Source organism: Coregonus clupeaformis, chromosome 10 (genome assembly GCF_020615455.1).
Source record: "Coregonus clupeaformis isolate EN_2021a chromosome 10, ASM2061545v1, whole genome shotgun sequence".
Classification (NCBI taxonomy): domain Eukaryota; kingdom Metazoa; phylum Chordata; class Actinopteri; order Salmoniformes; family Salmonidae; genus Coregonus; species Coregonus clupeaformis.
In genome coordinates, this window is record NC_059201.1 from 7517306 (window position 1) to 7530585 (window position 13280).

The following is a 13280-nucleotide window of genomic DNA, read 5'->3' on the forward strand; positions in this document are numbered from 1 at the left end:
CCTTCCGATGCAGGTAATTTAAAAAGCAATAAATCTGGGTTTAAAGTCCTAGGCCTTTGTGAGAGGTGAGGAGGGGATTCCTGTAGCATTTCTATTGATATAAGTAATCCACTCACCAACTTGGTTACAACCCTTAAAGATAGTTTACATCCATTGCCAATTAGAGAACAGGCCTACATCGTTGAGTCTGGGATTGGGGAAAACATAATGCTCAGTTTGGAGAGCGAATGATGAGCTACTGAAACAATGACAGGGCAAAATAGGACGGGGAGATGTAGTGCCCAGTAAGTATAAGCGTTGGTTGTCAGGAGACTAGGATAATGTCATAACAGCGCAGCGCTGTCATGTATGGTTTGGAACGGTGCTTAGCGGAGAATCTACATTTTGCCCTAAATTCAATTAGATTTAACCGGCAATAGCCGTCACGGTGTAGGAGGTGTAACTACTTTGGAGCTGTCAAATCGGTGAGCAGCTGCTCTTGATCATTGTCACAATGCCACACCCATCCAACTCGCGTTAGAAGTTCAGAACGAGAGCCTACACTATTCAGAAAACAAAATGAGGATTTCTATCAGCCTAATCGAGGTGTAGATTACATCTCACATTCCAGTGTTAGAATTTGTAAACAAGGCTGCATGGGATTTCTCTTAATGCGACTCCATGCAGCCAATTGCAATGTCCGCTTTAGGTGTAATGCCAGGAGCCGCTTGTGAATTTGACAGCTCTAACACAGTTCCACCTCAAACATCGCCAAAATAACCGCTACGCAGACGTCGGCTAAAGCGGATATGATTGAATAGTCCTTTGTATGTTAACCATTCAACTGTGATTAACTTCACTTTATTACCTCAGCCTCAGAGTTGCATATGGTCTTCATAGAACAACTGAGGCGGCATCTCAGCTTCTTATATCAATGGAGTCTTCTCTTCAACCCCACCCACACTGTGTATCAAAGCAACTCGTCAACAAAACTGCCAAAGCCAACGCCACCGCTTGTTTGGGGATCGGGTCAACTCTACAGCCATGGTTGAGCAACATATGGCACTCACAAATGCATCAGAGAAACTGTTTTTGTCATTTGTACATTCACCCTTTGATCTATACAGAAATAAACAATTTACAATAAAATGTCTCGCATGCTATCTACAGCGCCTCCAGTTTCACAGTATTGAGCCAGCTGCTCCATGCCACATCCAAGGCAAGTATCGCAGGTTGGCTAGAGAGACTTTTGCCAGACGTTTAAGACAAAAGAAAACTATCCAAAAGCATTTTTACATGTTAAAAGCGAAGTCTCCAACTGTACAAAGCTTGTTTGTTCTGCATCTTGCCAAAGACAGCATTTTAGATTCCATGACTTTCAATGTCAAGCAGGTAGGTACTTTGAGTTTGTTTGGGGGATGCAGATTCAATACTGAAGGGTAAAAAAAAGTATATAATACCTTAGTGAAAAGTCATCTAAAATACCCATCTACCTGTCTAGTGCTTGTTTAAGTGAGAAATAAATGCTATGAACAATGTAAACATCTGCTAGAAACTGAGGTTAAAGTGTGTGTGGGGGGGGCGGGGGTTTGAAAATGTGAATAAGAGATGATATGTGTTGGGTGAAGGCAACTGTCAGTCCATGGATGGCACTGCAATCTGTAGTCCTTTCACCCTCTGGAAAATAAATGGAGGAAGACTGTACAGTTGTTCACACCATGCAATTCCAAATTATAAACAAACATACATTTGGTCAATTGGGGATCTGCCAACTGTTTCAGTGTCTAGTGAACCACTATCAACAGACTAGGGGAACGTTAAAATAGGTAAAGACACTAGAGAAAAAGGTTATTTATAGGGGACTCCTTCTACATTCTTTCTATAGTATTTGTTTTGCCCAAAAGTTAATATTGAAGAGGCTAGCTAGCTTCCAGACTGAGGGAAAAGGTATACTTGACAATATTATCATAAATACATGTGGAAAAGGGCCTTGTCTTTCTGATGAAACCTGCGAGATATTACCACCAATAATCACAATGCAGAGCTAAATGAAGAGAATTCAAAGACCTTAGTTACCACAGAGGACTACCTGCTGCACAATCAGAATCAGTGTCAGGTCACCCCAATGTGTAAGAAAACATACCAGTGCTCATGCAAAACAAGTCACTTTCCACAATCTGTCCATTCAGATACAGAGAACATTTCCTATAGAGCCCGACCAATATATGGGTTCACCGATATTGTCGGCAGATATTGGCCTTTTACCGCTAATATCGGACGATAATTCCACGATAACCGATATTCAATAAATAGGATGGAGGAAAAAGTGAATCTCACGCTTATCTGAACACTTGCTGCCATTCTCATGATGCGTCATTGTCACAATGTATGAAATCAACATTTGAAGCATAGTTATTGGACAACTGCTCTTTTGGATGGCAATTTATGAGAAGTCAGTGGGAAAATGACACTTTCATTTCCCCCCTGTAAAACATTTCGGCAGATATATCAGTACGTTTTGTCCCCCCCAAAAAAAAATCTAAATCGGACCCAAAAAAACATAACAGTCGGGCTTGAATTTCCTATCCTTAAGAGGGAAACACGCTCTTGGCCACACTCATTCACAGAAAGTAACCAAAAGACATAAAATACAATTGAAAGCCTTGAGCTTAAGCACTAAGTATACACTTTTACATCACAACAGTAAAAAGTAGTTCTTGCATTCAATAAACACCACGCTAAGGGTGCGTTAAGGTAGTAGAATGGGAGAGTGGGATGCTTCATGCAATTTTCAACACAATGAAAATAACAAAAAAGAATCAAAAATTACATTTTCAAAGGGTTTCAGAATCTTCACCCAATACTTGTCAAGTCTGTGCCACAATTATGGCACAAAAGAGTTGGCAAGGCAAACCATGTTGGTATTTGAGACAAACAGAAGAATAGAAGTAAGAGCGAGAGTGGTGGCGAGAGCTCCTGGGGTTGTGTCAGCGTTGTTTTAGTTATCTGATACCCGACACAGAGCTCTGGTTGATGTTGTAGGTGGGGGAGAGTTCTCCGCCTATCGTGGCCACCAGGGGCGTCCCATTGCTGGTCAGGCAACCCTCGAAGTAGGTGGCCTGCACAGGCTTGTGACACTGCAACACTTGTATGGCATCGTCTATTTTAAACCAATCCCTTTTTCTCCCTGTTAAAGGAACATGAACAGAACAAGTTAAGACAGACATAGGCAACTATAACCAGAATTCAAACAATCTAGTAGAATCAGATTGAAATGAAAGCCACTCACCAATGTTGACCGAGTCCTCCCAATCTTGCAAGACCTCAGTTACGATAAGAATGTAGACGTAGGTTCTGTGTTTCCTCTCTTGGTTCTGTAAGATATATATATATATATTATTTTTAATAAAGTCAATGTATAAGAACAAAGTCAATATTTCTCTCCACTCCCAAATCACCTTCAGCACGCCTAAGAATGTCATAAACTCACCTCAAAAATTCCAACTAGGCGACCTAAAGTCCCCTTCACACCTGCCTGTTGAACAAAAAAATAAACAAGGAAGTGAATCAAAACACAAAATCATATCTAAGGAACTAATACATTACTCTTTCAAATCTTAAGGGCCTGTGTCACTGCAGTGATGAATTAGCCTGTACTACAACATGTCCTGAAGATGGCTTTCAAAAAAATATTCTGTCACACAATTATCCTGTTATATCAAAACCGGCACACACCAGTACCTCAACCCGCCATGGTTCACACATAAAAAGGTGTTTTGTAAACAACTCCAAGTGTGAAAAAGACATATCTTGTTTGCGTCTGACTCCCAGAGACTGAGGGGTACTGGGCCAGATTTAGATACTACTAGAGGATGCATCTTCTTCAGGTTCCAGTTTCAGCCTATTAATAAACCTGGACCCCATTGGAAGTATACCCCAGTATCAATCACACACCCTTCATGCAGTCAACCAGATCATATGGGGAAGACCACCACTGGGCTGACTGGAGAATAGGCAGGGTTTGGATAGCCTAGGTCTAATTATTACATTTACATTTTAGTCATTTATCAGACGCTCTTATCCAGAGCGACTTACAGTTAGTGAGTGCATACATTGTTTTTTTTCTTCATACTGGTCCCCCGTGGGAATCGAACCCACAACCCTGGCATTGCAAGCGCCATGCTCTACCAACTGAGCTACAGGGGATTATTAAGAGTAGACTTCAGTTCCTCTCATCCACCTCCTCTACTCAAAATGGCCACCCTCTCCACATCATAATGAGAATGTGAGTGAAAAACATGAGCATTAGAGCTGCATTCCAGTCCATTTGGACCCTGCTGGGTCAGGTCAGTTGAGGACGAGTGGCTGTGGACACTGTAGTTTGACACGTTACTATCTAGGGCTGGGAATTGCCAGGGACCTCACGATACGATATTATCACGATACTTTGGTGCCAATACGATATGTATTGCGATTCTAACGATTCTATATGTATTATGATTCGATACTGTGATTGTATTGCGTTTCGATGTTCTAAACATATTGCTCACCATGTCTGCTGCAGAGAGACAAGAGAGAGCCATGAGAAAACAGTTTTGTTCAGTCATGGAAATAATAGTGCTGAAAACAAATCGACTCCCTATTTAAAAAGATGAAAAACATTATAATATATTGTATTGTTTTTCATCTTTTTAAAAATAGAGTCAATTTGTTTTCAGACATTATCGTGAAATTATATGTAACTATCGATCCCCCCCCCCCATCACTACTATCCATAACCCTTGACCTGCTTCTATGTCTTTCAGTCTTGGCCGGACTCCAAACCACCCAGCATTAGAAGCAGTCACCTGTCAAATGGCCATCAGAATTAGAGCAAGGATTATGACCTATTACAACACAGTGCACTAAGAGGCTTAAACCAGCAGCAGCACTAGAGATGGTTTGATTCAGTTTGATCATACAAACTGGGTACTTTTGGAAGGCACTTGCTTATAGGTTTGGGCAGTATACCGTATACTGGGGTATTTGGAAAAAGCCACGGGATAGTTTTCAATACCGTTGAAACTATTTATTTGAAGTTCATTAATACGTTTGAATATTTATAGCTACTTTAAATAAATACCTGCAGTCAACTTGTGCAATACGTTAGGAGATAAAGAACATTGCGTTTTTCCATTTCAGCTGTCACATTATGAACTTTCTGATAGTCACGTGACACATGGTTTTGTTTACAAGCTCACTACAACAAGAGACCATAGCCTTGTGAGTCACTCACTGTTGTGCAGCATGCGCCAGGCGATCTAATTACAGTATGGAATTCACCACTAAACGTTTGCCAGCTAGATATCTTATAACTATTAAATGAACTGTCTAAAATGTGCTAAATGCTCTGCAGTTGTGCCTTTGGTTTGCTAATTTAGTAGCTAGTTAGCTATCTAGCTAAGTGGTTAGCTTCTTTCAAAATCAAGCATTCGCTTGGTAACAACCGAAAATCCCCTCCTGGATCAAGAGCCTTGCGGGCTAATATTTGTTTTGTGCGTGCAGCAAACTGTTAGTAGCATTTTTTTGTTACTTGTATAGTTTAGGTCAGAAACTGTACAAAATGTTCACAATGCAGTCGTTAGCATTTAGTTAGCATTCTCTATGGGATTTTACATGTACTTGTTAGCATTGCTAACCTTCTGATTACAGAGTGTCAGTGGGGTTTGAAAAAAGCGCTCCTTGTGTTCAGTGCCGGTATTACCGAATATCCCGGGTATGGCACAAACTTCAAATAAATAATTTCAATGGCTTTTTCAAAATACTCCAGTATATGGTACACGACCCAATCTATAAGCAAGTGCCTTCCAAAAGTACCCCGTTTGTATGATCAAACTGAATCAGTTGTTTTTCATCTTTTTAAACTAGGGAGTCAATTTATTTTCAGCACTTTTATTTCCATGACTGATCAAAACTTGTTTTCTCATGGCTCTCGCTTGTCCCTCAGCAGCAGACATATGGTGATTAATGTTTTGAACATAAAATCGCAGACTAAATAGCCTTGGTTTCTCAAATGACTGCCTCGCCTGGTTCACCAACTACTTCTCAGATAGAGTTCAGTGTGTCAAATCGGAGGGCCTGTTGTCTGGACCTATGGCAGTCTCTATGGGGGTGCCACAGGGTTCAATTCTTGGGCCGACACTTTTCTCTGTGTATATCAATGATGTCGCTCTTGCTGCTGGTGACTCTCAGATCCACCTCTACGCAGACGACACCATTTTGTATACATCTGGCCCTTCATTGGACACTGTGTTAACAAACCTCCAAACGAGCTTCAATGCCATAAAACACTCCTTCAGTAGCCTCCAACTGCTCTTAAACACTAGTAAAACTAAATGCATGCTTTTCAATCGAACGCTGCTGGCACCCGCCCACCCGACTAGAATCACCACTCTCGACGGGTCTGACCTAGAGTATGTGGACAACTACAAATACCTAGGTGTCTGGTTAGACTGTAAACTCTCCTTCCAGACTCACATTAAGAATCTCCAATCCAAAGTTAAATCTAGAATCGGCTTCCTATTTCGCAACAAAGCCTCCTTCACTCATGCTGCCAAACATGCCCTCGTAAAACTGACTATCCTACCGATCCTTGACTTCGGCGATGTCATTTACAAAATAGCATCCAACACTCTACTCAGCAAATTGAATGTAGTCTATCACAGTGCCATCCGTTTTGTCTCCAAAGCCCCATACACTACCCACCACTGTGACCTGTACGCTCTTGTTGGCTGGTCCTCACTACATGTTCGTCGTCAAACCCACTGGTTCCAGGCCATCTATAAATCACTGCTAGGCAAATCCCCGCCTTATCTTAGCTCATTGGTCACCATAGCAGCACCCATCCGTAGTCTGCGCTCCAGCAGGTATATCTCACTGGTCATTCCCAAAGCCAACACCTCCTTTGGCCGCCATTCCTTCCAGTTCTCTGCTGCCAATGACTGGAACGAATTGCAAAAATCTCTGAAGCTGGAGACACTTATCTCCCTCACTAACTTTAAGCATCAGTTGTCAGAGCACCTTACCGATCACTGCACCTGTACACAGCCCATCTGAAATTAGCCCACCCAACTACCTCATCCCTATATTGTTATTTATTTTGCTCCTTTGCACCCCAGTATCTCTATTTGCACATAATCTCTTGCACATCTAGCATTCCAGTGTTAATACTAATTGTAATTAATTTGCACTATAGCCTATTTATTGCCTTACCTCCATAACTTGCTACATTTGCACACACTGTATATATATTTTCTGTTGTATTTTTGACTTTATGTTTTTTTTTTTACCCCATATGTAACTCTGTGTTGTTGTTTTTATCGCACTGCTTTGCTTTATCTTGGCCAGGTCGCAGTTGTAAATGAGAACTTGTTCTCAACTGGCTTACCTGGTTAAATAAAGGTGAAATAAAAAATAAATAAATCTAATCATTACCTACAGTGCCTTCAGAAAGTATTCATACCCTTTGACTTATTTCACATTTTGTTGTGTTAAAGCCTGAATTCTAAATGGATTAAATAAATTCATTTCCCTTAATGACAAAGTGAAATGTTTTTAGAAATGTTAGCAAATGTATTGAAAATGAAATACAGAAATATCGAATTTACATAAGAATTCACACCCGAGTCAACACTATGTAGAAGCACCTTTGGCAGCGATTACAGCTGTGAGTCTTTCTGGGTAAGTCTCTAAGAACTTTCCACACCTGAATTGTGCAACATTTGCCCATAAAATTCTCTAAAAATGGGTTGTTGATCATTGCTAGACAACCATTTTCAGGTTATTGTCCTGCTGAAATGGGAATTCATCTCCCAGTGTCTGGTGGAAAGCAGACTGAACCAGGTTTTCCTCTAGGATTGTGCCTGTGCTTAGCTCCATTTCGTATCTTTTTTATCCTGAAAAACTCCTAGTCCTTAACTTACCCAGTCCTTAACAATTACATGCACACCCATAACATCATGCAGCCACCACTATACTTGAAAATATGGAGAGTGGTACTCAGTAATGTGTTGTATTGGATTTGTATTCAGGACAAAAAGTTAATTGCTTTGCCACATTTTTTGCAGTATTACTTTAGCGCCTTGTTGCAAACAGGATGCATGTTTTGGAATATATTTTTTTCTGTACAGGCTTCATTCTTTTCACTCTGTCAATTAGGTTAGTATTGTGGAGTAACTGCAATGTTGTTGATCCATCCTCAGTTTTCTCCTATCACAGCCACTAAACTCTGTAAACTGTTTTAAAGTCACCACTGGTCTCATTGTGAAATCCCTGGTTTCCTTCCTCTCCGGCAACTGAGTTAGGAAGGACGACTGTATCTTTGTAGTGACTGGGTGTATTGATACACCATCCAAAGCGTAATTAATAACTTCACCATGCTCAAAGGGATATTCAATGTCTGCTTTTATTTTTTCCATCTACCAATAGGTGCCCTTCTTTGCGAGGCATTGGAAAACCTCCCTGGTCTTTGTGGTTGAATCTGTGTTTAAAATTCACTGCTTGACTGAGGGACCTTACAGATACTTGTATTTGTGGGGTACAGAGACAAGGTATTCATTCAAAAAGCATGTTAAACACTATGTGTAACTATTGGATTTGTTAAGCACATTTTTACTCCTGAACTTATTCAGGCTTGCCATAACAAAGGGGTTGAATACTTATTGACTGAAGACTTTTCAGCTTTTCGTTTTTTATTAATTTGTAAAAATAAAAACATAATTCCACTTTGACATTATAGGGTATTGTGTGTAAACAAGAAAAGTCCCTGGGTTCAAATGTAAATATTAAATCATCATGGTTCAATTAAACCCCTACAACTCATCCAGAATGCCGCAGCCCGTCTGGTGTTCAACCTTCCCAAGTTCTCTCACGTCACCCCGCTCCTCCGCACACTACACTGGCTTCCAGTTGAAGCTCGCATCTGCTACAAGACCATGGTGCTTGCCTACGGAGCTGTGAGGGGAACAGCACCTCCGTACCTTCAGGCTCTGATCAGTCCCTACACCCAAACGAGGGCATTGCGTTCATCCACCTCTGGCCTGCTGGCTCCCCTACCTCTGCTGAAGCACAGTTCCCGCTCAGCCCAGTCAAAACTGTTCGCTGCTCTGGCACCCCAATGGTGGAACAAGCTCCCTCACGACGCCAGGACAGCGGAGTCACTCACCACCTTCCGGAGACATTTGAAACCCCACCTCTTTAAGGAACACCTGGGATAGGATAAAGTAATCCTTCTAACCACCCCCTTACCCCACCCCCAAAAAAAATAATAATTGTAAAGTGGTTATCCCACTGGCTATAAGGTGAATGCACCAATTTGTAAGTCGCTTTGGATAAGAGCGTCTGCTAAATGACGTAAATGTAAAGTGACTAGGCATCAAAGTATAAATAGAGAATAGGCTACATTATGTCAACACACAAATGTTAGCACATACCCATAGACTTCCAGCCATTGCGCTAACGCTAGTTAGCATTGGCTCGCGAAACTACCTCTTGACTTCCTTCATACTGGACACAGAGACATAAAAATGGTATCCACGAGTTCATCTGACTCTGGGGAGGTAGATAAAGGGCCTCAGTGCCAAAATCCCAAAGTATCCCTTTAAAGAGATTCTCTGGTACTTTTGTAAACTTTTTTGCCAGTAGTTCTGAAAGTAGCGCTCACAAGCCAAAAGTGGTCCCCAAAAGTTGCATACTACGTCACATATGTGCAGATATGTGCACCACATCATTGCTCTCTCTCTGCTGTGTGTGCGCATCTTGCTAGCCGTCACTCAAATGGCGAGGGGCTGAAGCTTATTGGCTAGAACTCGAATTGCTAGGGGGATGGCCCACGTGGGGGAAAATGGTGCCGCACCGCTTCCAATTTCGTGGCTAATTGAGGTACCAGATTAATATTGCTCATAGATTATGCATGCATGAACTACACATTGACACATCCAGCCCAAAGCATGAGGTTTAAAAAATAATAGTTGCCAAACTCCCTTTGGCACTTTAATATTCCTGTCTGCTTAGCTACTGTGGATGTTGCCATTCTTTTCTCAGTACACTGAGTATGATCAAGATCAACTGCACTGCCCAAAGTGGATGTGTTTTGACCAACTTGGATTAATATACGTGTTGAGCTCAAAACTTAGAGCGGTCTTTCAAAAAGCTATATCAAGGTAAACAGCATGGGACCAACAGCGGCAGACAAAATGTGTTACTACTCACATTAGCAAATCTCAACAACTTGATGCCATTTGTAATCCAGGGGTGTGGTTTGCAATAAAAAAAACATTGATTTTGTCTACCCCAAAAGCCACACCTAAAACAAAGAGAGCAACATCTCCAATATCCATAACAGACTATGGGAGACACCTACAGGTTCCCTGAAATGCAGGGATACAAAGCAGTGTGGGAATGTAGTTTGAATGATTACAGTCAATGATATGAGAGGGAAAGAAACTAACCTCTTCACAGACTTCTCGTGCTGCTGCTACATTGGGCTCCTCTTCTGGCTCCATCCCTCCACCAGGGACGATCCACTTGTCTGGATGCCGACTACTACTCACCAACAGCACCTGCAGTAAAAGGATACAGTATTGAGCACTATCAATCAAATCTAGAGTTTCAGGTTTCAATGTAAACACAGCAGAGCATGTTGTTGAGATAACTTCTCTACTCAGTTGAAGAAAACATGTCATATTCAAATTACAGGTGACATTTGCAAGAACTGATCGCCTAATGCACATGTCAAAACTCACTCCACAGAGGGCCAAGTGTCTGCGGGTTTTCGCTCCTCCCTTGTACTTGATTGATGAATTAAGGACACTAATTAGTAAGGAACTCCCCTCACCTGGTCGTTTAAGTCTTAATTGAAAGGAAAGAAAGAAAAACTTGAAGACACTAGGCCCTCCATGGAATGAGTTTGCCACCCCTGGCCTAATGTATATAGTTATTATGCATGCATAATTTAGGCATAGCTCCCTGGCATAAACAACCGAGACATATTACTACCAATGACGTGTGTATAGCTATATAAATCATTGATTACTACAGCAGTGTCAGTGATGACAGATGGCTTGGTGACACCAACTTGTCTTTTGCCATGTTGGCACCCATAATATGGGCCATATGAGTGATGCAATGGGTTGTTAGCTGACCTCCAGATAAAATAGCTAGTACATTTAAATCATTTTAGCAGACGCTCTTATCCAGAGCGACTTACAGGTGCAATTAGGGCTAAGTGCCTTGCTCAAGGGCATATCGACAGATTTTTCACCTAGTCGGCTCGGGGATTAGAACCAGCGACATTTCGGTTACTGACAACGCTCTTAACCACTAAGCTACCCACATTTCAGATTTGCTAGCTAAATTGAAGGAATAACTAGGTAGGTAGCTAGTTTGCTCACAAGCAAGGTTAGTTAGTGGTAGGTCCAGTCAAGTTACCTGTTGCTAGTCCCAGGCAAGCAAAGGAAGGCCCATAACTAGCTATCTAGCTAACGGTAGCTATCCATCTAGCAAATGTGGCTAGATAACTAGTCATTGGCGCTAGCTAAATTATCTTTACTAACACGAGTCAACACTAGTTTTGAGCCATTGACAATGTTGCTAAACATTGATTGATTGTCAGTGTTTAAAGTGATCACTATAACCAGAAAGATACTAGCTAGCTAGCATTAACAATGTTAGCTAGATAGCAAGAAGATATTGCTGGCTAGCGCACTGGTTAGCAAGTAGCAAGAGATGTTATTATAAAAGTTAACGTTAGTTGGCTACGCCTTAGTTAGCCTAGCTAGCTAGGTAACCAACAATGTGGCCAACAACTAGTTAGTAATATTTGTACTGTTTGGTTAGCCGCAACGAGTTAACTAGCTAGCTAGATATAATAAAATAGCCCACTCTTTGTAGTTGCCAGCTATCACAACGTTAACTAGCTAGCTATCCCTGGGTGGTCGACCTGTTCGCTGATTCAACAAAACAAACCACCACACCAAAACCAGTAGCTAACAGTTAGCTAAAGTAGTTAGCTAAGTTACCTTCCCAATTAGCAAATGACAAACACTAGCTAACTACAGCTACCATGCTATTTGTGTTTTCCTGAACTGCGGCCCACCCTACACCCCTGCATCCTCGGCCTCACCTCCTCTTCACTTTCACTCCTGAAGCATAGACAGGCGGCCCGCTTCTTGTAGCCATCCCCATCGTATGTCCGGGTTTGGTTTGACTTGAGCTTCATCATTTCGGGTTACCAATGGACCAAAACAGTAATTCAAACACTGGGGAAGCCGCTGTCTTCGACGCAACGTCCTCCTATGGGGAACCCCGGCGTTTTATTATAATAAATAACTTCTTCGCTTCATTTTCACAAGCATAGGAGCTTCTCCAGCACGGTCGCCATTATGAAGATAACTGCGTAAACAACGTAACATGACACATTTGAACGAAAGTGGCTTTAGGATATTACGTATCTTGTTTTGAGGAATATGGCATCGAATTACGAAAAAACGAAACTAAGTAGAGAATTTACGCAAATGACGCTGGTTTCGCAGAGGGTGCAATTTCGGTCCGCAATTCGGGGCTTTCCTGCATGTGGGCATTGCTGCATCTGCAGGAACCCCTCTTTATACTTCTATTATTTTTAAAGCTAGGACAGGAGGGAGATGGGGGCGCTCCATTACAGAGGTAGTGGTAATGCACATTTCATGTTGGGTGCCAACTGTCGATAAACCCCACCAAAGAAGAGGTGAGTCCCCTGTAGCTCAGTTGGTAGAGCATGGCGCTTGCAACGCCAGGGTTGTGGGTTCGATTCCCATGGGGGGCCAGTATGAAAAAAAAATGTATGCACTCACTAACTGTAAGTTGCTTTGACTAAGAGCGTCTGCTAAATGGCTAAAATGTAAAATGTGAGGGTGACAATGGTAGACAGTGTCCTTCACCCCTGCCTGTAGACACTGTTTCCCCGCAGTTCTATTAATGATGGAAGGTGTCCGGCAGGCAGGAGCAAAGGACACTGTGTGCTAGTTAGTTAGTTAGTCCTAAGGTGGACTCCAGTACACAGCAGCGGGGGTGACACCATGTGCTAGCTAGCAAGGTAGCACATGCCGTAGCTAACTAGCAAGCTAGCTAGCTAGTTAGCACATGGTGTCACCCCCGCTTCCCGCCTGCTGTGTCCCGGAGTAGCGGGCATCGGACACTGTTTTCCAGCAGTTCTGTTAACGACAGGAAGGGCATGTGATCAGCAGGTGGGAGCGAAGGACACTGTCTACCTGATGCCCGCGCCT

At 42.1% G+C, this 13280-nt stretch overlaps 1 protein-coding gene across 1 annotated transcript; it reads right to left on the minus strand.

The window, feature by feature from the left end:
• Nucleotides 1-824: 824 nt before the first annotated feature.
• LOC121557259 (diphosphoinositol polyphosphate phosphohydrolase 1) lies at nt 825-12427 on the minus strand. Its single transcript, XM_041871091.2, has 5 exons — nt 12140-12427; nt 10467-10577; nt 3470-3514; nt 3269-3353; nt 825-3166 (listed from the first exon to the last, which is right to left on the minus strand). The coding sequence occupies exons 1-5, from the start codon at nt 12236-12238 to the stop codon at nt 2982-2984; spliced, it is 525 nt and encodes a 174-aa protein (XP_041727025.1). The 5' UTR covers nt 12239-12427; the 3' UTR covers nt 825-2981.
• Nucleotides 12428-13280: the final 853 nt, after the last annotated feature.